The 25,762-nt window shown below is 35.6% G+C and overlaps 1 protein-coding gene across 3 annotated transcripts in view; it reads right to left on the bottom strand.

Annotated features, from left to right (window-relative positions):
• The window catches only part of LOC125646280 (beta-1,3-galactosyltransferase 5-like), a 34,805-nt gene extending 11,364 nt beyond the window's left edge, over positions 1-23,441 (bottom strand). The window contains exon 1 of one of the 3 annotated variants that reach the window (XM_056139771.1): positions 22,810-23,441. Coding sequence is in view for 2 of the 3 variants with exons in the window: in XM_056139769.1 (XP_055995744.1) it covers positions 11,428-11,454 (27 nt within the window). In the remaining variant the exon portion in view is untranslated. Of the gene's footprint in view, positions 1-11,427; positions 12,185-21,667; positions 21,703-22,809 lie in introns of those variants that run through there. The other 2 variants (XM_056139770.1, XM_056139769.1) reach the window with 2 other exon arrangements.
• Positions 23,442-25,762: the final 2,321 nt, after the last annotated feature.

The raw sequence follows: 25,762 nt of genomic DNA, 5'->3' as shown, positions 1-25,762 counted from the left end.
GAACTTCTAATCCAAGGGTCTTGAAATTTACAATTTTGGTAGAAGTCTTCCTGCTCTATATCACTATGTATTTAGTTTTTCTTACGATATGCAGTTGTAAAAAGGATTTTTGAAAATTTGTCAAATTTTGCCCAACCCCTAAGGTCCCGGGAGTCCTAAAATTAACAGTCTATGTCCGCCTTATCCCAAAGATACGTCATACCATATTTGAAAAGAGTTGGAATGGTAGTTACAGTACAGCCATCGCGGTTCTCTTATTTACCGCGTCACCGCGACGGAAAGTAAAGGCCCTTTTATACTGAGCGCGAACACGAACGCGACAGCGAACGCGGCGTTCGCATTGGATTGCTTAACTTCGTTTTGAATGATGTTGTTTATACTGACGGCGAACGCAAATGCGGCTGAATTCATGTTCGCGCGGAACACCGCGGAGATAGCCTCCAGAGCGAATTTTTGGGAAAAGAACGCGCGAACAATTTTCATTAGCCAATCAGAATGTGAGGTCAAAAGTCATACCTGTCTGTGACAATTCAGGCTTCATCATGCCAGGTGACAGAACAGAACAACTCATTCTCTTAATCGAGGAACATCCAATTATTTATGATAAAAGCCGAAGATATGTAGCTCACCATGGCCAAAACATAAATGACCTCGTGTCATCTGCGAATTTCCACGAGTATCACCGCTTTCAATATGAACAATGATTCGCGCGGAAAGTCGCGTGAAAACCCGCAGTGGTCGCGTTCGCGCTCAGTATAAAAGGGCCTTTAATCCTTTCCGCATAACACCGTCGCGGTTTTTCATAGCGGGGCTTCGCGGGACCACGTTTATACCGCGGCGGAGTAAACTACCTGTATTTGCACAGTTGATAACAGATCTGAATACTGTATCTTGTATCCAATGACAGTTACTTCCAATGGATAGAATCAATTGAAAAGTACAATTTAAATCTTATGCATGTATGTTTGTGAATGAAAATTTTCGCAGTATTTCAGAACGAATATATATGTGCATTATCCGTATAATCGACAATGTAAAATATAATTTACTTAAGAGAGTTTGGTTTTGTATTGTCAGTGATGATCACGGGAAAGTGAATCAGTATTTATAAACATCGTTTTAATAGAAATTAATTTGAAACTAGAGTTTAGAAAATATTAGATAACATGTCGAAGAGATCTATACCTAGACAGTTCTGTCTTTCCTGTCAGATCATGGCTTACAGTGTAGTTTTCTAGTCAACTGAGATTAAACATGCAAATTGCACGTGCATGGACAAGTATCTTTCTTCTGCATACATTTCATTTAATTGGATTTCAAAATATAAAAAAATAAAAGAAATAATTCATTTGCATCGATTTTAAGAAAAATCAGTATCTCATATTACAGTATTTAATGAATGTGTTAATGATTAAAATAAATCTAAAACCCAATTCTGAAACTTATTATAATAGATATTTCCTTGATAATCATCGCACGAAAAGGCATGATAAGATAAAATAAAAATACTTCTATTTGTAAAATAATAATTGTATCAAGAAGTCAAAACTGTTCATTTATTAACAGACGACGACGGACACAGACCAACTGCAATAGGTTTACTAAAAATAAGTCATTTGGTATCACTTTCCACCACACGTACACAACTGCGCGTAATTTTACGATCTTGACATACTATTTAAACTTGTCTTTCGCAATGTGTCCTACGTCTTACACCTGCATGGCTTCATCACACAAAGGAATAATTGTCTACTAATGGGGTTTTTATTTTGAATTGCTAAATTCTTCTGATCAACAATGATTGTAAAAAACACAAAACCAAGAGAATTCAAATGCTCATATTTCTAAATGGATTATACCGAGAACAGACTAATGACTTCGGGGGCAGATCAAAATCACTGCTCTTAAAACCAAATCCTTTGAAGTATGAGTGGGTAATATGTTACTAAATGGAATAGTCTGGACGATAGAAAACATAAACTGAGAGACTGTTGACACAAAAATAATGGGATGTAAATCTTCCCCGGTGACTAAATATACCTCTTCTTTAGTAAATGAAGATACACGGGCTGGGATGAATTAATTCCGATTGATAAATTATATCAATTATTGCCAAAATTGATGAATTTATAATGTACATGTATATGCAAGGTGAAGATAACGAACAGTGATCAATCTAATAACTCCTACAAGCAATACAAAATAGATAGTTGGGCAAACACGGATCCCCGTGTAAGGAATGTTGTCAATACGGCATTTCACAGGTGCTTGTGGACCCCCGGTACTGTTCTTGTATTTTTAAATGTTCAATTCCTTGGGCATTTCGGACATATTTTTGATAAAAAAAAAAATATTTTATTTTAAAATTTTTACAATGGAATACACAAATCTCGCATAGAAACCGTTTTTAAAATGTCATATCACGATCATAATATATGAACAAGATGTGCAACTCAGTCAGCGACATGTTGAAAAAATCTACACCTCGTTTAAAGACCGTTAGCGCCGACTATAGGCCTAAAATATTTAGCCCGGGCCTTCACCGGCAATGGTGACGTCTAAAGGCCGTTAGCGCCGAGGTTAGGCCTAAAATATTTAGCCCTTCACCGGCAATGGTGACGTCTCTATATCAGTGAAAAATTCTCAAGAGGGGCGTTAAACAGTGTACAATCAATCTTTCTTACATGTAACTGTTGCACAGTTGATAGGATTGTGTGTGACAGGTCATTATAATTGACCGAGTTTATTGCCTTATGTAGCCCTACAAATCATAGACTTTAGTTTTGTTGTTTATGACAATGGTAACTCAGGTTACTATAAATTCCGGTACCAACTGCGCATACATGACTAACAACCAGAACTCATTTCAACTTACCAACGATACCCACCATTATCTACTAAAACCGTTTAAGTCCCGTGGGGATTCGGAACTAATGATGACCTATGTTTCACCAAGCAAGGACCCTTACATGTACTTGTGGTAAGAGGCGACTAAATGGGGTGGTCCTTTAGCTGAGACCGCAAAAACCGAGGTCCCGTGTCACAGCAGGTGTGGCACGATAAACATCCCTCCCTGATCAAAGGCCATAAGCGTCGAGTATAGGCTTAAATTTCACATGCATGCAGCCCTTTAGGCTTGGGGTAATTTATGGAGTGGAGCGGAGTGGAGTTGTGCAGTCATGGAGAGGAGTCTCTGTGCTTCATAACTATATTATCCCCCAACTGTCACTAGTAATGTAACTCAACACCCTCATCCGGTACAAATAGGTGCGTTGGAATTTGGTTCAATCTGTTTGTTCTACTTTAGTTGCACACACATCTGTCAAAGCCCCTTCATCCCCTTAGGTGTGAGGAAAATTTTCCTGTCATAAGCACCAAGAATGAGGTCAAATTTATGACCTGCAATGTCAGATAATCTCTTCATCATTTTAACACTGTGTAAATGCATGGCCTTGGCAATGGCATTTCCTAAATTCATGTGTTTTTATTACAACTAGCTGAGGATTTTTTTAAAATCAATTATAGATTGATATAACCTATCAATATTATTGATCAATTGACAGGAGTAAGTCTTGATGTTTTTTTTTATCAAGTTAATAGTTATCTGGGACACCTATATTCACAGATGTGATAAGGGCCCGGTCCAATTAAACTGTGTCCACAACAGTGTGAAGTAGATCAAAGAGTAGCTGTGTTACATTCCAGGGCTAGCTGATTATATAATACAGGCACTCGGTAATTAAATTTCAAACAAAAGGTTACTGGTTAAGAGTTGCAAAATCATGATCAGTTTCTGCATTCAGTAATGCATGTTTGTTTTTTTTAATTTTATTTGTAAGCATTTCTATATCAAAGTCCTGTGTTGTGGTTTGTAAATGTATATTTTATACATGATAAACATGAATATTTTATTCATTGACTCCACTCCATGACTCCACAACTCCACTCCACTCTACTCCATAAATTACCCCAAGCCAGCCCTTTACCGGCAATGGCGATGTCTCCATATAATTATCACTCATATGATATGAGTGGAAAATTCTCGAGAGGGACTTTAAACAATATACAATCAATATACCCTAATCATACCTCGACGGGAAAACAAAAATGTTGAACAATGTCTATTTTATCCTAATGAGTATATCGCACATTTACAGAGTGAACATGAGAGATGAAATAAACAATCAACAAAACCTGAGATATAAACAGTGCATCGACTGTGCACGACTACCAAATGTTTATTATTCAGAGTCTGCTCATGTGACCATTATATATGAACGTTCAAAATACATGTTTATCCACTACACGGAAATCATTTAAAATTTCAGTCAGTAACCTTGTTTAGATAACCTTAGTTTAGTGTCATGACGCGTTGCTTTCACAAACATTTTCGTCAAGTACGGCCTTTTTATAGCTCTCCATTACAAAATAATTCGGAATTTTAAACCGAAATAACTAACCATCGCCTGCATATTAGGAAGAGAGAGGAGCGGATCTCAGACGGATGAAACAACAGAAACCAAACGTTTGTTCACATTACATTGTTCAGAGTAAGAAAGGAAAATTATTATCTGATAAGATCTATTTTTAATTCATATGGTTGGTGGTAGGTCTACTTTAATTCACATTGGGGTGGAGGGCAAGATCTATATATGCCATCTACATTGTATCTTAACGGTAATTTTCATCTTGTTATATTTCAACACATTATCTTGCGAACTGTCAAGACTTTTGAGGATCTTTTAGAATAACTTCTTAAATATTCTGAAAAACTAGCTGCTTACCATTCCATTTCTATGGTAAATTGTACATGTATTATTATTCGTATCATATCATTTCAATTTCCTATCACTGTAACATTCAGTTTTCTCCATACTCATGACTGCAAATCTATACCTCAATTACACTGTAAGCATAATATACAATAAAGTAGGAATACAAAACATCCCCCATTGTATCTCGGTCATATTGTCACTGCCAGTTCAGTTGGGAGACTGGAAGTCACTATCCCGATTCATACTCCATAACGGACCTGTAATATATTCTTTACCTTAAATTGATGTTCCTTTTGCCACTCTCTTTCCTTTTTCAATTATATCTTTGAAGGTATATTTTTATTGAACAAAATTTATCTTTCATTCATTATGCATATATATACTTATACTAATGTTGGAGATGGGTCTAATTAATCAAAATTAAGTTCAAACATTACAAACATATATTTTCAGATAGGTACTTCGTTACTAGCTTGAAAATACGGATGTATATTTAATTGCTGTTATAAAAATTTAGAAATTCATTTCAAAATTAAAGATTATTTCCCTCACGCATAGCTCTAATCCTTAGACGAATTTGACTCCACTTTTTTGGCACATTGTTTTTCCCTATAATAGCTCTAAAACTTCATTGTTATTTCGGATTTCAAACATTTCGGTTGAGCATCACTGAAGAGACATTATTTGTCAAAATGCGCATCTGGTGCATCAAAATTGGTACCGTATAAGTTTTACATATTTGACAATAATTTAATTCTTATTGTATCCTTGCCTTTGATTGGTCAAATTCCAATTGAGGAACACAGGTTATTTTTGTATAACCTGGTTTGGTATGGGGAACACCCCCATGACAACCAGAAGCCGGAGCTATTTTTTTTCTCTCTCTCTAAATTTACATCGCAGCACTGTTTTCAGCCTTCTATGGAATAGAAAGTCAACGTGTACAATAAGATACTTCGGTTTGATACACATACATGAATCATTTTATCATTGTCAATATTAGCATCTAATTGTACGCAAATCACTGTTGTAAAACATATTTCTCTGTATGGTGGTCGAATAATAGAATAATGATTTACCAATTAAGCATTGCTCTGTTCATTTTGAAAAACATTTCTCACTGGGGGAGGGGGGGGGGATTGATCCGACTTTCCAAACTTCCACCAGAGTTCATTTGCTCACAAACCAAACTCTTCCACTTAGGCATTATGGGATAGCGATTTCTTAGGCCGCGTATACTGTGACGTCACTGTAGAATGACGAAAAAACATAACGTCAAACGTAACCAACTTTCAAAACAAGAACGTAAACATCAAATTCATTACTTTACACAATAATTTGAACAGAGTATCCCTACTTTTTAATGATCTTTTGATCATTTTATGTTTAAAATAAAATCCATACTTTTATATTAATGCTTTTAATATTAATATCTTCAGACTTTTAACTGCGAACTACTTCTTTAGTGTAATTTGTCTGCGTGATAATCGCGGACTCACAATATACAAATCTGTATATTGTGGTGCGTCACATAGGAGAGGTCTATTCGTAGGCACTGTGACGTAATGAGGCCTCGACGGGGAGTTTGCCGACTTTCAACAAAGCAAACATAAAATTCATACGTCACATTTTACCACATGACGTCAGTCACATTCACGTGTGGGTCGCAATTTGTCACTTGCTAATACATATTTTCTTGTGTTTGATTTACTATTAGTGACAAAGTTTCAACCAAGGGTAAGTTTTCATGTAATAGAAAATTTCACAGAGTTAAAAGCCGCAAATTATTGCATTTTCTGATATTTGAAGATTTATTTTTGGTTAAACAATTTCCCGTATTTTCTCAATCTGTCGGAGATGAGCGACTTCAAAGTCGATCTCTATCTCTGAAGGGCAGCGAAATACGCATTGTATGCATAGTCTACACATATTTTCTATCATGACAAACTTCACCTTCGATACAATATTTTGATAAATAGGCTAGGCTCCGTACAACTAAGGTTAAAGATGGCAACCTTCACAGCTAGACACGACGCTTCGTCGTAGTTGCTAAGTGAATCATTGCGCGGCTCAGTTGACATGTATTTTTCCGAGTTTAAGTGCATTTTGATAAACGAAGTCTCTTGCATTAAATTATAAGGAATAACTTTAATTCTGGGTCAAGTTATACGAGTATAACCAGGTTTGGGTCATTAGAATATTTCACTCGTCATTGTTAAGTGATAAATGAGTTTTCAATCTCTGTCATTCTTAGTTTTTGTTCATGTAAATGGTATTCATTTTGTTTTTCATTATTTTTATTTATCAAATGTTTATGACGTAATGCATTTTTTCATTATTTTGTTTTTAAATAGTAGGTCAAGGTATGATATCGAACGAAAGACCTCGCCAAGAAAATTAAAATACAAAATATGAAAGAATTCAGGAGATATTTGATTCCCAACTCTTTTCGCACCGAAGCTCGTTTTTGCTGTCATCTGAACAAAAACTAAGAATGACAGAGATTGAAAACTCATTTATCACTTAACAATGACGAGTGAAATATTCTAGGGGGAAATCAGCTTATACAATTCTACATGAAAGTACCTGCAAAGCTAAATATGACTCAAAGTCCGATTTCTCCCAAAGATAAAATAGCGAAAATGATGCTACGCTGTTAGATGACAAATAAAAAAGCATTGAATAATGACCCAAACAAAATGGCAAACATTTTGGTGAAATTTCTTTTTCAGCCCAAATCATCTTATTCCTTTCTAGTGTGATATTTTCAACTTTGTAATGACTGAATGTTTGCCAATAGTTACACTAGGAGCCAACTTGTATGGCAGATTGAATTATTTTGTCTGGACAGGTAGCAAAACTTAAGGGGACATAATTTTAAGATTATAAACGTTTTAGATTTAGAAATGAATGCAGATAAATACATAGAATTGTGGTGTGTGTGCATGTTTGTTTGTTGTTGTTTTTTTTTTTAAAGGAAACTGACCTTCACTATCCTTTCAAAGTAGGTAAAACGTATCAAGGTCACAAAGCATGGTATCCAGTGAAAGGTCTCGCCATTAAAAGATATACATGTACATGTATATACAAAATATGAAAACAATACCTGAAATAGTTCAGGTGATATATTTACACAGTGGCGAATCACGTGTCTGACACGGGAAAATGGCGACAAAAATCAACACTACGGACATTTGAAGAATTTTCTCAGGAACAAATCTATGCTAAAGTGGTAGTTCTACGTGGGATAGAAGCAGTAAACACTGACAGTTTCTCTCTCTTGTTTTCAGTAAACAAAAAAAAAAAAAAAAAAAAAAAACGCCAAAAAATATCATTTGTGGCCTCAACCTGTACCCTGGAGGAATAATTTGAATAAATTGGAATCTAGACTATGTCAGGAAGTCTTCACATATATTTCAACTTTTTTTGGCCCAGTTTTTCTTGACACACCTCAGACAACATTTGATATATGATTGATTGAATATTGTTTTACGTCTCTCTCGAGAATATTTCACTCATATGGAGAACCACTGTCGGTGAAGGGCTGCAAAATTTAGGCCTATGGTCGGCGCTTATGGCCATTCAGCAGGGAGGGATCTTTATCGTGACACGGGACTTCGGTTTTGGCGGTCTCATCCGAAGGACCGCCCCGATTCAGTCGCCTCTTACGACAAGCAAGGGGGTACTGAGGACCTTTCTAACCAGGATCCCCACGGGAAACATTTGATATAATGACAGGTTGCAGTGGCGGATTTAGAGGGGGCGCAGCCCCCCCCCCCCCCCCTAAAATTTTCAAATTTAAAGTAAATCGCGGTATCTTGTTTCGGAAAATGTACTAAACGACAAAAGAAGCAATAATTCCTTCCACTCCCGGAGAATAAATTACAAAATCTTTTGATTTCTTGAATTACTTTCTTGGGAGAACTTAATTTCCCCCCCCCCCCCAAAAAAAACCCTTAAAATTTGGGTCATTGTATTAATTTCACCTTTAAAAAAATGATAGAAAATAGAACAAATGACTAAATAGGAGAAATATTTCAAGCCCCATAAAATCTGTAAAATCCAGGAGCTCCCCCCCCCCCTGGACCCCCACAAGGGCTTCGCCCTGTGGACCCACTGCCTCATAAAGTGACGCCCCCCGTAACCGCAATTCCTGGATCCGTCCCTGGTTTGTATTTGCAAATTAGATTATCATATTGATTATAGAATTTGCGAAATACCGCCAATCAATGAAACTGTTGAAACCCCTGTGACAACTTATTTGTCAATAACCAGATGCCTCGGTTTAAAAATAATTATACACGGAACATGGCTCTCGGGTATCAGTTGAGATACATAACATCATATGCAGGTGATAATGGAATATTGTTACATAAATATGGGACGTTGACGATGCTGAAGCTGAGTCATCCCGTTTGTCATGAATTCAAGTTGGTTCAACCCATTCCAGGATGCTTATTTAGTCCAGCAGTAGACCTGTTTACCCGGTCAATTTATTCAGTCTCTTCTCTATATTCATACTATTGTCGTAACGTCTCTCTACTGCTGCACCAGCCGCGTTAGCTCAATGGTAGAGCGTTCGATTCGTAACTGAGAGGTCGCGAGTTCCCCGATCGTGCCTTAGCCACTTAAGATTAAAAGTGAGATTTATGGGTCTTTCGCGTAGAAACTTGAGCAAGTATGTAATATATGGTCCAGATAGCGGAGCATTGAGCCTTGCCTCGGTGGCACTGACTCGTTGTTTGATTGATTGTTTCACTTATACTGGTGAAATGCGTGGTGATTGCTGCACTGTGGAAGAATCTACTCCAAGACCTGAGATGTATTTTATTCGTTTTAAAAAGTTATTAAAAACTTACCTTTTTACCATTGCTTACCCAGATTCTTCTTAGTGTTTATTTAAAAATTTAAATTGACCTTAGTGTTTATTTAAAATTTTTAAATTGACCTTATTACAATGGACAACACAGCAATTTTACATGTGAACATTACTAGTCCTTTTAAAGTTATTTGTATATTCTTAAGCGTTTTTTAACTTGCATTTTAAGCTCTAGTATTTATTAAGTAAGTTTTATGTACAACGCTTTAGAGTAATTTTATATTATATTTAGCGCTTTATAAATTTTGTATATTAAAAAATAAAAAATACTGAGTCGTCACTAGCTGTAGGTGAAGTACCACAACTTTGGACCTATGCTTAGCGCTCAAGATCGTAACAGTGAGGGTTCTTTATCATGGACACGGGACTTCCGTTTTAAGGTCATATCTGAAAGACCCGTGATTCCCCTTTTAAATGCAGAACGTTTGGCGAAGGAGCACTGCAATCACTACCTATTTTAACGCCATCGGTTTGATGCGGCCATGGCATAAGCAGGACTCACACTCACGACCTCCTGGTTACGAAGCGAACGCTCTACCACTGAGCTACATGTACCGCGACCGGTCATATTTGTTTTGTATCCTTATTATACGAACCGTAGATCCCTGCTTTAACACCAACACCAGTGACCCATGCAGAGGTGAAGAGTCAAGACTTATCGCTTAATGACATTTACACGCAGTGTACATTTACATAGTTTGGTTGCTTAGGGCCCAGGAGTCGAGAGGAATAATTTTCACGGGGGAAAAATATGTACGGGTGTATATTTAATTGCTGTGATAAAATTTAGAAATTCATTTCAAAATTAAGGATTATCTCCTTCATGCATAGCTCTTATTGGCACTTTGTTTTTCCCTAAAATAGCTCTAGCAAGTATATTGTTATTTCGGATTTCAAACATTTCGGTTGAGCATCACTGAAGAGACATTATTTGTCGAAATGCGCATCTGGTGCATCAAAATTGGTACCGTATACGTTTACATGTAGTACATTTCGACTGTATAAACCTCAGAGTCCCGCCCCCACTCTAAATTCTCTACCAATGGGCCACCGATTTAAAACTTCGTAGCATTATCAAACACAATAAGTACTCAATTCAATTACTCCTCTAATCTTTTCTGAAAAGACGTTTACGGATTATAATTACTAAAATGTTAAGGGTAAAATTGCTTATTTAAAATTTTTGATTTGATTTAAAAGAGAATTTTCTCTCAAAATGTTGTAGGATTGGGACTCGCGGTGGTTTGACCGATCAAAATGGAATGGTTACTACTGTACATGTACTCGTAGGCACCTGATCCCACGTCTAATATTTCCAGGGGTCAATATATTTGCCCTGTTCTCAATTTCATATTCTTTATATGATTTAAGAGGTTAATCATTGTTCATTATCATCGTATTTTCCATGATTGACTCCCATAGCTCTTCTTTTTCTTTCGAAAATACATGATTTTCGACAAAAATATTCCCGTTATGTATAGAAGGTAAATTATGCATCGTATTTGTGCAAAATACGTCAAATTTACCTGTAATGAATTAGACACATGTACAAGCAAACCAATCTCAAAATCACAACAAAATGTATAGTTTAAACGCATTTTAGTATCTTTTGTAATTATGGAATGTTTCTATTTGTCATTCTGGTAATAATCGGCAAATTGACTATGACAGCGTATGCCTTAGACAACCAAATTTACAGTTCAAAGTGCAGCTTCCTCGTCGCAAAATTGAGCAAAGAATTAAAAAAAAAACTGAGTGATTATGTTTGCTTACCAGATGCATAGGAGATAATGCAGACATGTCCAGATGCCACCAATAAGAATTTCAAATGTTTCTTACAAATTACCAATAATCATATTCCTGAACATTATTTTTCTTTAAAAAAAAAAACACGAGCACTGGATTAAGTCGCTGGAGCAAGAATGATTAATGCTTCGAAAAAGATAGAAATTTACGTCTACTCGAGAATAAAACACACTGAACTTTTCTGCCATTTAAATCATAATATTTTTCTTCCAACGAGGTTCAATGGGGCAGCTCTCTTGAAATCGAAAATTGCTCAATGCACCAATGAAACCAATATTAAAGGAGAGAAGAACTCTCAAAGAACGCCCTGGGGTTGGTTTACATGTATAAAACTAATAAAGCCGGTCAAAATAAAACGGGCAGTCAGATGAAAGGTGAAGGTAACGAACAGTAAACAGATGTGTTTCTAAGAGATAATCAGATTATCAATAGTTTTGCAATAATTCGATGAACTGCAAACCAAGTTACACATGAGATAAATATACATGTATGTATATTGGATGTGTATCAATAGGAAGACCTCTATTTATTCAGGTTACTGTCTATATTTAATGTTTTTGATATTCATCTATCTATTCAGGTAAATTAATGTCTATATTTAATGTTTTAGATATTCATTGTTTTAGATATTCATCTATTTATTCAGGTTAATGTCTATATTTAATGTTTTAGAAATCCATCTCTCTATTCAGGTTAATGTCTATATTTAATGTTTTAGATATTCAACGAACAATAACAGTTTTCCAGTTTCTATCATGATCAAGTGAAGATAACGAATATAGTAGTGATCAATTTCATAAATCCTCTGATATATACAAAATTAAGACAATGGGAAAACACGAAGTCCTGGAAATACCAGAGGTGGGATCAGGTGCCCAGAAGGAGTAATGATCCCTCGACACCCGCCGCGAGCCCATTAAGTTGATGAAGTAAACAGAGTAATACGTAGTCAAGACTGCCCCAACAGCCGGCACGAAACGCATCAGACAGCATCCGACCCAACGACATCCTGCATCCACGAACCAGACCAGATCACCACAAGTTTTGACGACCACAGACCCCGCAAAACGCCGACCTCAAACAACACCATCGAAACCCCGCAACATTACCCACTAGCCATGATCCCAAAATAGTGTATCATTAAAACGAATATCCACTTCACTGCATTTTTAAACTCAAAAGCTCTTTAAATTACATATGCTTGAAATTACAGAAAATAAAAATTTACATGAGTTTAAAAGAATTTAATTAAATTTCGAAATCTTTTCTCGACTTTTGGTTTTATTTAGAACACTCATTTAAACATATCGCAGCATTGTTCAGAACTGATAGGTCCGACATCGAAATATGTCATGGTTTTATTGATTACACTAAATTTGATTTTTCAACCCCAAATCCTCTTAGTTTTCATAATAAATGCTCAACACTGCCGTTTGGAGGTACAATGGAACAGGAAGTAATCTTTTATCATAATAATCGACGTTATGTTTTTCAAAATCTTTTAGCCAATTCATTAAAAAGCAAGATGTGTTTGTGAAACACAAATGCCCCCGGAAATGGCCAATTCCGAAGATGGCCAAATATCTTGGTACCAGTAGACAGATCTTGTCACAAGAAATGCTCATGTGCAATATGAGAGCTTTTGGAAGTTATGACCAGTCAATTTTTTTAAAGTAGGTCAAATGTCAAGGTCAAAAGGTTTAGTACCAATGTCACAAGAAATACTCGTGTGAAATATCAAAGCTCTATCATTTACTGTTCAGATTGATTGATTGTATCTTGCTTAACGTCTCGCTCGAGAATTTTTCACTCATATGGAGACGTCACCAAGACCGATGAAAGGCTTCAAATTTAGGCCTATACTCGGCGCTTATGGCCATTGAGCAGTGAGGGTTCTTTAGCGTGCCACACCTACTGTGACACAGGTCATCCGTTTTTAAGGTCATCTCCGAGGACCCGTGACATTCACACCTGATGTCGAGCGTTTGGCGATGGAACTGTCACTACCTGTTTTAACGACTTAGGTCTGTCGCGGCCAGAATTCGAACCCCGGCCTTCCGCATGCGGGGCGAACGCTCTAACCTCTCGGCCACCGCGGCGGTCTTACTGTTCAGATGTTATTAAGCAAGGTTAAAGTTTTCAAAACGTAGGTCAAACTCCAAGGTCACAGGGTCAACAATGTTGGTACCCACGGAAAGGTCTTGTCACAAGGAATACTCATGTGAAATATCAAAACTCTAGCACTTGCTGTTCAAAAGTTATTAGCAAGGTTAAAGTTTCAGACAGAATAACAACAGGACAAAAACAATATGCCCCCCGATCTTCGATCTCGGGGGATATAAAAATCAAAACCTTATATTATCATTGATTGTAAACACAATCATTGTTTCTTCAAATTTAAATTACTTTCGTACAAAAATAGTTCATGCTTCAGCAAATTTAACGGTCGTAGAGTTAAATACTTATTGCTATACAAGTAGCATAAGTTGCCATTTAAAAAGTTAATCAATTCATTTATTCGTTCAAACCATTCACAATGGTACATACATTATAAATATATTTTTATAACTATATAAACAATATTGCCAAGGATACCAGCATATCAATAGTTCATTAGCACAAAATAGTGGTTATATTTATAATTACATTGATCCAATGTATCTCCCATCGTAAATGGCTGAAATATTGCCAAAACGGCCATCAATCAATCCAATGTATATGTATCTCTGAAGAAATATAATGTACGCAAACGCATATTATTTTATTTCACTCAAGATCGGTCGGATTAAAAGAACATTTAAATATTCATTCGTGTGTATTTAACGCACACTTCATATTGAGAAAAGTCACAATATATATTTTTGCGAAATGTAGAGTATATCAAATCATGGAGATGACGCATATATTTGCTGAGGACTCCGAGAGAACCGTGAAATGGACATTAAACGTACAAAAAGATAATTCTTTCCGACCTATTCGCGATGTCAAACAAGACAAACTTACACGCAAAACTGGTAAAAATTCAATGTATGAATAATCGCTAAAAACAAAGATAGCATATTCGAAATATCTTTGCTCTGTTTCATTTTGGATTTCTCAAAGCAGTGAAGGTGACAAACATGATTAATATATAAACATTTCACGGACTCCACGTGACAAGAAGTTTTCCTCTTGTTTGTACATGTAACCACGCATAACCCACAAAACACAAACATTCTTTAAACAACTGAATGGAATTCTTAATTTCAACGAAGCAACACAATTTCGGTCAATAAATGTCCAGATCACCGACGTGGAACGTGCTTCTACACAACAGAAGGAAGATTAGCATCTCCAATATCGGAGCCGGGATTTCAAATTAAGCTCCAAATTGTCCCGTTTTTACAAAACATCACGTCTTTCATTTACATGTACTTTTCTAGCCTACGTGCATCCAATTTTTTATTCTTATGGTCGGTAAAATTCTGTGTGCAGGTTACTTCTATCAAAACTACACAACCGTCTCAAGTGGATGCAGTGTTTTGGGAATAAAAACTATACAGTGTATCAAAAGCACCGATAACATCTGCTCTTTCTTAGGATGAGGAGCATGAGTTTGACCTTTCATTGATCACTCCTTTCATGAGTATTTTGTAGTTTTGTTGCATATTATAGAAATTTTCCGATATTAATCAGTTCTTTAGTATTTTTGACGCAGAGTAATTAAATTAAATAAGATTGAAAACACTCGGTTTTGTATCATAAAATTTCTGAACACATTTTAATACACTCTTCGAAAAAAAAAAAACCCAACTGTATACACATTATGGTATACATGTACATGTACAGTGTACCATCGTCCAGTACTTTTAAGCAAAATGAACCGTAAGCTCCAGGACCTTACAACTTGGTACATTTCATCACCTTGATGATAGGAGGATGCCTGGGTTTTTTTTTCAAGGTCAAAGTATCAATTGTAGGCAGAGTACAGACCGAACTATTGGAGCTAATGTCTTACAACTTAGTACATTCAAGGTTAATGTCGTAATATTACTTATTAGAAAAACTTTGTTTTCGTTTTTAAATTTTTGTTCCGGTTATGATTACTGATATTGCCCTGATATTTTGTTAGAACCTCTCTCTCAGAGAAGTGTGCACATCATATGTTCACATTTCAACTTATTTGGTACACCGTGACCTACTTTAGAACTTAAGGCAGGTCAAATAGTTTTCTGTATTTTTTCCTCATCATGGATACTGATATTGTACCGAAGATCTAGCGGGAATATTTTGCACTGTTAGCGGTACTGTTTTCTGTGTTCCAGTGGCTGAGGGTAGAGTGTCTTGCATGTTGTCTTAGGATATGCGGGACGATGATCACGTGATGGTTGCGAAGTTATTATAAATTTGGAACCGGGCGATGCGTAGTTAAGCTTTCCTAGAAAAATCACAATGCTTCAAAGACACACTTTATGACTTCACAATAAAAACGTACGTCACGACGTCTTATTGCGGGGGAAATGCCATCATATTTTGTCGGAATTTACTACCGGAAATAGTAACTGATGTAAACAATATGGCAGACGTCAGAATGTATGTGAGAGGCAGACGGGCAAAAAAGGCAGATGTGCTAAAGTCAGAACGTATACGACATATGAACTCCGTGAAAAACAGCACAGAAATGACTGAGTCAAGCGACCATAGCTACTATGACCGCGGAAGTGATGTTGATCGCGCGAACGCAATAGTAGCCCATGTTGAGGTTAGACCTACCCCGTGGTTCGAGGGACGACGGATTGTAGAGCTTGACGTTTTGTCTGAAGCCATATCTTGTACAAAATGCAATTCGTGGCTCCGTTTACATGATATTGTAGATGAATCAAAATTCGGTTTAGCAAGTTTGCTTTATATTCGTTGTTCAAACTCGGTATGCCAGTACGTAAATTCGGTACCAACAGGGAAGAGAAGTGACAACAAATCGTATGATGTCAACTCAAAAGCATACTTTGGTAATTATGAGTATAGTTTCTACTGACATATTTACATGATATATGTTTTTTTTTTTAAATTCTTAATAAAATTGATAGTGAAAGTATATATAGAACAGACATAATTAATTATACACACACAGAGATGTATATATATACTAAATTTGCAGAGGTGGATCATAACGTCATAAGTTAATGCAAATTCATAATTACATTCCATCAAAAAAGTTAAAAAATTGATTTGGTTCTCATTAATATGATTGTTATTCAATATTCATGAAAATTCTAGATACATTGATCAACATTATTATTTTATAATGCAAATAAATGACACATTAGGCGACCCCCCCCCCCCCTGCCCCGATATATTATAGCAGTAGTTGCAGATGACAATGTAAGCTTGAAATTATTAATAAAAATATGTAAGTGAAATATGAGTATTAATAGTATTGAAAAACTTCAAGCACCTCCCTCCCCTACGATTTTAGATGCTTATATATGTATGCGATTTCTTAAAATGCAATTACAGCAGAAAAATCCTCCCCCCTCTTATGAAAAATTAAGATAATGAATTGATAAAGCACACCTTATACTTTTACATCACATGTTTATACACATATTTTTATAGTTGTCTTTTTGTTAAAATGAAGAAGTCGCTGACTAAGTGTAACCACTCCTCATGAATAAATATAGTATACAAGTGGACATATTAAGATATAACTTCGAGGACGCCTACCTCAAAATCAAGGTTAGCTTCACCCCTTCATATTTCTACAGGAGGTTAAATATATGAATAGCTTTTAATTGCAGTGTTTATAAAAACAAATTCATTGACAGGTTTTTGAGTAGTGTTTCATTTAGTATCTAGGCTATCCTGATTTTGAGTACCAATTTTCACCCCAAATTACTAAACTTTCCCTATTTTTTATTAGGTAGTTATGTTTAAGCATATTATTACTATTTCTTCTATATCCTGCATGTACTCTTGAAATTATTGTAAACAAAAAAATATGAAAATTCCATTATTTTTTTTCCCCATTCAAAAGTTGTATGCCTTATAGGAAAATTTACAATTTTGGAAAAGGGAGGTAATTCAAGGCATAATACCTCTCTTGTATACTTAGAAAGTGACCATGACATTTTTATATATTATAGAGGACATCCCTATAATGATTCATGAAAAAATATAAAAAATTCATTGACAAGTTTTTTGGGGTTTTTTTTTTGTTGGTCACATCGTCCCGCATGTCCTTAATTTTAAAATTGTCATCATGGGTGTTTACATGGGGTCTACCTAACAGGACAGGTTAACTGAGCACTAATCCGTGGGAATTTACACCTGGGTAATCCTGCTTATGCTAGATGAAGATAGTGAACAGTGATCAATCTCAAAACTCCTATAAGCATTGAATACGAAATAGATAGTTGGGCAAACACGGACCCCTGGACACACCAGAGGTGGGATCAGGTGCCTAGGAGGAGTAAGCATCCCCTGTTGACCGGTCACACCCGCCGTGAGCCCTATATCTTGCTCAGGTAAACGGAGTTATCCGCAGTCAAAATCAGTGTGCCAAGAACGGCTTAACAATCGATTTAAAGACTGACTATACGCAGAACAAGCTCTTGCATATCGAATCAGTTGAGATATATAAACACCATATGCTGTAGTATACACTTGAGATGTTAATCATTTTCATCCCATGCAACACCTTTACATGACAAATTTATTTCATTTGAAAAAAAAATTATAACATTGAATTTAGATTCAATATCCCGTTAGGGATCCGGGTTAAAATAAAATTCATTACCCTTGCTTGTCGTAAGAGGCGGCTAAATGGGGAGGGAGGGGGTCATTCACATGAAACCTTAAAAACTTATGACACTTCTCACAGCAGGTGTGGCATGATAAATGTTCCTCCATGCTCAAAGGCCGTAGACGCCAAGCATAGGACTAAATTTACAGACATTCACCGGCAATATTGACGTCTCCATATGAGTGAAATATTCTCGAAAGGGACGTTAAACAATTACAATCATTCTTGAAGTACCTCGTATTACGTGTATCTGATTGTTGGTAAAGACAATTATCGAATCCAGTTGTTTATACATCATGATGTAACAAGCGGCAAGCCTCGCGAATAAATACACGTTTTCAACTCCATGAGATTCTGAGCCTGATGATTGAATATTGTTTAACGTCCCTCTCGACAATCTTTCACTCATATGGAGACGTCACCATTGTCTGTGAAGGGTTGTGCAATTTAGGCCTATGTTCGGCGCTTATGGCCATTCTTTACCGTGCCACACCTGCTGTGACACGAGACCTCGGTGTTTGCGGTCTCATCCGAAGGCTGGTCCCATTTAGTCACCTCGTACGACAAGTAAGGGGTACTGAGGACCTACTCTAATCTGGATCCCCACAAGACCTGGCCTGATGATTTACATAAGTAATATCATGGTAATGTTAATTGTGACGTCATAATACTACAACGTCAAAAATCCCTGTACACCAGTATTATGTTCATCAAAGAACTATGGGTGTATTTTCAATGAAGTAAACAATTGTAATAGTATGCATATTAAAGAACTTTAGGAATAAAACAACATTCTAAAGACGCAAAATCTGTTTACCACGCTTTGTAGGTGACCCTACCTACTTCAATAATTTCCGCCGAGTGCAATAATAGTTTAAACCTAGCCGTCCTTGAACAAGTAACAACGGGCTCTTTACCCGGGTGAATAAAACGGAATGCCTCCACCATATGCAGTAATTAATCAATTTATCAAGACGCGTAAAGAAAGTTGCAGTATTTATCTTTTATAATTAGACGATAGTTGGTACTTCATTTATTTTCTCACGCATGCATATATTTAACTTTATCTCTACACTGTGCATTATATCAGTTTATGAGAATAAACCATTGTCGTTGTTGTCAATACGATGCGATATATGTACAGTGTAGCTACCGTCAATGCACAATATTTGCTGGGCCTGTTCACGCTTCATTGTTCGAGGGTCGGGATGGTGAGGATGCTTAAAATTGATTTTTCGTGCTTAAACCAGTTCAACAATAGCACAAATGACTATTAAATAGAGTACCAAACATGGAGTCTGTCTAAACAGAGCTCGGTCAGAGAATACACACCACTGCCCCAGCATTCTTTCTATTGATGGAAAATACTTCAATTTTTTCTTCAAAATTCTGTTTCCCTGATTGTATTTTTGCTGTCCGTTCTCGTGAATTCAAGAACCTCTAATTGTGTCTAACATTAAAAACCAGTGAAATGTACAACTCATGAAATTAAACCCCTATACAGTGGCACAAACAACGTAAATGTGAAACATTGGAGAAAGTTGGCAGACAGATTACTTCATTATATCTATTGACCAAGCATTTCATTACGTTTGTTTCTTTAATGTCCCTTCCATAATTTTCATCCCTTTCTTAGACATCACTAACTGTAAGTGATGTGCTACAAAATCTGACTTATAAGCGTGATCCCAGTACCGGAGCACTGGGTTTCTCTAACGTGCCAACCTTGTCACGATAGGAGACCTTCTTTTCTAATGTCATATAAGATACGGTCAGTCGCGACTCCCATTTCTAAATTGCCGAGCACCATCATTACCCATTTAACGTCTTGGGTTTCACGAGCCTATGGCACCAGTGGCTTCGAACGTACGACCTCTCGGTCACAATGCGAACGCTAGAACTTCTGAGCTACCGCGACCGGTCCATTGACTAAACTTTAATTTGTAATGTAGAGAGATTGTAGTTCAAATTTGGCACGGTTTTCTTATGTCCAGTCAGAAAGACCCAGACTCGCTATCATTTGGCCAAAATCGAAGTCGCCAAAAAGGAATTTGAGATATATGTTCAAACTACAACTTTGTATTTTTGTTTTGCTGTTTTCCGCCACACTCAACAATTTTTCAGTTATCTGGTGGCGCCCAATTTTTATTGGTGGATTGATTGATTTAATATTGTTTTACGTTCCACTCGAGAATATTTCACTCATATGGAGACGTCACCACTGCCGGTGAAAGGCTGCAAATTTAATTTTATCAATGACTATAGTTAAAGTTACATACAAAACTATTATTATAGCATATTTTCACAACAAATTAATTTTTCAGATTTAGAGCCAATATTTCTTTAGAGGTAGAATTTTGGTAGGACGAAAATCCCTATCATTTTTTGTTGGATTTCTACTTTTAGCAGTTGACGATTTTACTTGTTGCAAAACCAGTTCTCTTGGCGAAATTTGTATATATCTTAAATCTTTCGATTTACAACGCATGATTGAGATCTAATATCGTTATATTCTGAAACTCACAACCTTTACCATTTCGCACGTATTAAAACATGCCTTCAAATATTCATTAAAGCCACAAAAAATTAAACTTGCAGATTTATGGCATTGCAACGAAAATCCTGATGTGTTTGATTTGCGTTTGGATGTTATTTGTTTGACTGTTGAAAATCGATTTTTTTTTAAAAGACAACCAAGCCCTCGGCTGTTTCTTATTCACGACTTAAACATTTTCAGCCATCATAAATCCATATGTAGAATAACTTTCGCGGTAAATTCGCGGATTCTGGAATCCGGATTTGGTTCCTAATTTCATTCATAAGCATACATCTCAAATTCATAATCCGAATTTGGTTCCAATGTAATTAAACACCATTTGCGCTTCAAATCATAACTACGCATTTATTTGAATACTACAGTGTACATGTAGATAGAGTTCTAAAACACCCAGAGGTAGTAACAAGGCATCATTAACAAAAATCAATTGTTACTTGCCCATATTTACTTGCAATCCTGCTTAGAAATATATTCAGGAAATTAATTTTGAAAACAAAAATAAATTTAGGATGCACTCTAATACACAGTGTTGTACTGAGTAGTATGTACGTATTTGGAGATGAATACACATAGTTTACGTCGACGCAGAAAATGGATCCGGATATATTTCAATACGTCATTGTAGTAAATTCGTGGACTCTACGTGGTACATGTATGTAGACAATGTGAAAAGAAATGATTTAAGACAGCACATACACCACTAAATACAAAAAACAAAAAATCCCAAGCATTTCTTGAATTATATACATGTCCACAATCAATTTCAAACTCCAAAAACATATAAGCCTAAAATTCATCTTTTAGAAGATTGATTGGCTAGTCAAACTAAATGCATTAAAAAATTGTATAAGAAATGCAAGGACACGTACCATTCCCCCGCGGTCCTTCTTTTAAGCGATGGTCTATATTTAGTAATGATTCATTTTGCAATTAGGACCATGGGGGTGTTAAATGTCGCGTTACAATGATTGGGTTAATTGCAAAACTGAAAACAACCCTCATATTACAGAAATATATCTATAGCTGGTATTACATTTTACTGGTGGGATAAAATGTTTTTTGATTAGCCTTAAAATTAAAAATCTAATTTTTAGCCAAAACTTCAAATGATAATAAACTTCAATTACAGCGACACCAATATCATAGACGTTCAGAATTATCAATTACTTTTAAAACAAAATATGCATTTTCTTACAAACTGAAGTACGATGGAATACCCGGAACATCATCTATTATGACGTTTTGCAATTTGAAATTTTGACTAACTATTAGATTTTTTAATTTCAAGACTTTTCAAAAACAAGTATTGTTGGGTTGTTTTTTGTTGTTGTTTTTTTTGTAAATCACTCTTATATACATTGAACAAAAACATGCACCTTTTTATGCATTGTAAATGTTATTTGAAAAATGCATTCAGGAGTTTCATCTCTGTTTTCCCCTGGGTTTCGTATATTACATCATTTTTTCCCATAGAATATTCGAGAATAATTGTGAAGATGAATTTTGCACAATGCATAGACACTGTTATGTTTGAATATGAATTATAAGTGGATGTCATATATTAATAAATAGTCGGCGTCTAATAACTACGGCCTCCCTTTCCTTGTTTAGTTTATTGTAACCTTGAGAAACATCTTGATAAATATACAGATTAAAGGACTGTCAGCTAGTGAGTAGTTTCTGTTTTTGATTCTGAATCATGATTTAAAGAGTGGAATATATTTAAGATTTCAACGAAATAAATCCAGGAAAGAAAGTGCGACTTTTGATATACATGTACATTTGTACGTATTTACATGTGATATGTGACGATTTTGTTTTCGGTGTAATGAATTAATTTCGGTCATTGCATCTACGTGTATATCAAATAAAATGACAAGATTAAAAAACTGGGTACTAGATATATAAATATTTTGATATTTTATATGTATGTAAAGCGTTTTAGTAATTTGTGGTAATAATAAGTGCAAAAGGAAATTAAAAAGTGCGAAATATACTTTTTATTACTTACTCGATACCTGTCTGTGTAAAAATTTACATCCAATCATCCTCAACTTTAATTTTCAAACTAGGACACATGATGGATGTGAAAAACGTCGGTCCCGCTCACACAAAGGGTAATGCAGACTATACATGTACATCTATATCCAGATATTTGAAAAATCTACAAGAATCTCAAGTGGAACCTAACACATTACTGATAATCATAATCGTGTATACGTTGTTTCGGCGGAAAAATTGAAACAAGTACTTGATTAAGTATCCTGTAGGTGGAACAAGAATGATAAGAGCCTCGATACAGACAGGAACTGTTGTCTACTAGAGCATAAAAACATTGGGCTGTTGTTTTTTTCCTCCAACAGAGCGCGCGACTCTCTTAAAATCGAAAATGGCTTAAAAAGCCATGAATAAATACACCAAAGGAACGAAATATCAAAGAATCTCATAACGTTGATTTACGTGTGTATGATTGATGAAAACAGAAAAATTGTGTTTTTCAGATCTCTTAAGATAGTGCTTTTTTCAGTAAGGAGTCGATGAGCTGTCTACTGCTACACGGGCAGTACCTTTGTATCCGTAGTTTTAAAATCCCCTTATTGTACTTAATCAGATAAAACAGTTTCAAATATCGACAGTTAACGTGTTCTACAGCCATTATACGAGAATGGGTTTTTCCCACTGTTTGCCTCGCGTATACCAGTAGCTGTACAAGGACAACATGTCGCTGCATCTTTTAGCAATGATTTCAAAATTCCAGTTATGGGAAATCATTAATATTTACTGTCTTTACATTGCTAATGGAAGTGATTGCCTTTCAATTTGCAGCGACAATAAAACTATATTATACGGTATACTGCAGTTTTAAGATGAGTGTTTAGATTCACAGGTGAAAATTAGTATATACATTGTATATACATGCACAGGTAGTGTGTAGATCACCTTAATTTATCATTGTTAGCGGATTATTTAATAATTCATTGCATGTCATACTGTAGTAGGCATTTCATTTACGAAAATTCCTTATCAGGTAAATTTCATCAATATCTTTATGTCCTATCCTGGGTTTTTTAAAAACTGAAACAGCTTACCGAAGCTTGCTAATTTATAACAGGACAAAAAAAGGGGAAATCAGAATTACACATTGGCACCAGATTTTGAAGATTTCCCCTACATGTACCTATAAATAGTGTTACATAATACTAATCAATACTGACAAGTTCATACAATAAGAGTTCACAAACCATAGGGGGAATTCGACACATAGTACACATTGTCACAGATTTGAACACATCAGTATTGATTTCCCTAAACTATAAATAATATTACGTAATGTTGGACTAGCTCATGCCTAGTAGAACATTGAAATGGCGACACAGAAGCAAGGTATGAACGCCTGTACATTTTGTAGGTTGGAAGTGTCTCCACACAATTGCCTTTCATACCAACAGAGGCCGTTCTGTACACGCTGATTACTCCTTTTACACAATCGGTATACAGGGAAATATTCGCCCCCTTTGCCTTTATCAGTGGGTGAACTTCAGATTGGGCAAAATTGGTTTTTTTACCCTCATATCTCTCTTAAACACAACTGTGTCTGGGCGAATTTAAAATGATCACATTCTGTCTGGGGTTGTCGGTCCGTAAACTTTTGTTTAACCTTTTCTACTTTATCAAAACTACTGGTCTATGGAGCGCCAAATTAACATAAACTCAAATAATTGAAGATATCTTCAATTATTTGAAGATATCATCAATTCATTTGATGCGCGCAACAATTTAATTGAAGATCTCTTCAAATAATTAATGATATCTTCAATTCTGAATTATTGCGCGCATTAATTGAATTGATGATAGCATTAATTCTTCAGCTGAATTGATGCGCGCTTTAATTGAATTAATGATCTCTTCAAACGAATTAATGATATCAACAATTGAATTGATGCGCGCTACATTCAATTGAAGAGAGCAATAATTGATATAATGCGCGCATTAAATCAATTGATGAGAGCAATAATTGAATTGATGCGCGCATTAATTCATTTGATGAGAGCAATAATTGATTTAATGCGCGCATTAATTCAATTATTGCTCTCTTCAATTGAATTAATGATATCTTTAATTCATTTGAAGAGAGCAATAATTCTTTTAGAGAGAGCAACTATATAATTAAAGATATCTTCAATTCAACATATCCACAATTAAATTAATGATCTCTTTAATTGAATTGTTGCTCTCTTTAAAAGAATTGATGCGCGCATTAATTCCTTAAAGAAAAGCATTGTAAATAATTAAAGATATCTTCAATTGAATTAAAGATTAAAGAGATCATCAAATTATTTATACCGAGCTCTAAATTAATTATTGCGAGCAATATTTCCACGAAATTGGTGCTCTCATCAATTGAATTGAAGAGAGCAATAATTGAAATAATGCGCGCATCAAATCTATTATTGCTCTCATTAATTCAATTGATCCGCGCATCAATTGAATTGAAGAGAGCAATAATTGAATTAAAGCGCGCATTAAATCAATTATTGCTCTAATTAATTCAATTGAAGCGCGCATTAATTCATTTGATGAGAGCAATAATTGAATTGAAGCGCCCATTAATTCATTTGATGAGAGCAATAATTGATTTAATGCGCACATTAATTCAATTAAAGAGAGCACTGGTCCAATTGCAATCAAACTTGATAAACAGCATCCTTAGGTAAAGGGGATTCAAATGTGTGCAAATGATTGATTGATTGATTAAATATTGTTTAACGTCACTCTCGAGAATATTTCCTCATATGGAGACGTCACCACTGCCGGTGAAAAACTTCAAAATTTAGGCCTATGCTCGGCATTTATGGCTATTGAGCAGGGAGGGATCTTTATCGTGCCACACCTGCTGTGACACGGGTCCTCGGTTTTTGCGGTCTCATCCGAAGGACCGCCCCATTTAGTCGCCTCTTACGACA

This window comes from Ostrea edulis, chromosome 6 (genome assembly GCF_947568905.1).
Source record: "Ostrea edulis chromosome 6, xbOstEdul1.1, whole genome shotgun sequence".
Taxonomy (NCBI): domain Eukaryota; kingdom Metazoa; phylum Mollusca; class Bivalvia; order Ostreida; family Ostreidae; genus Ostrea; species Ostrea edulis.
This window is presented reverse-complemented; position numbering and strand designations above follow the sequence as displayed.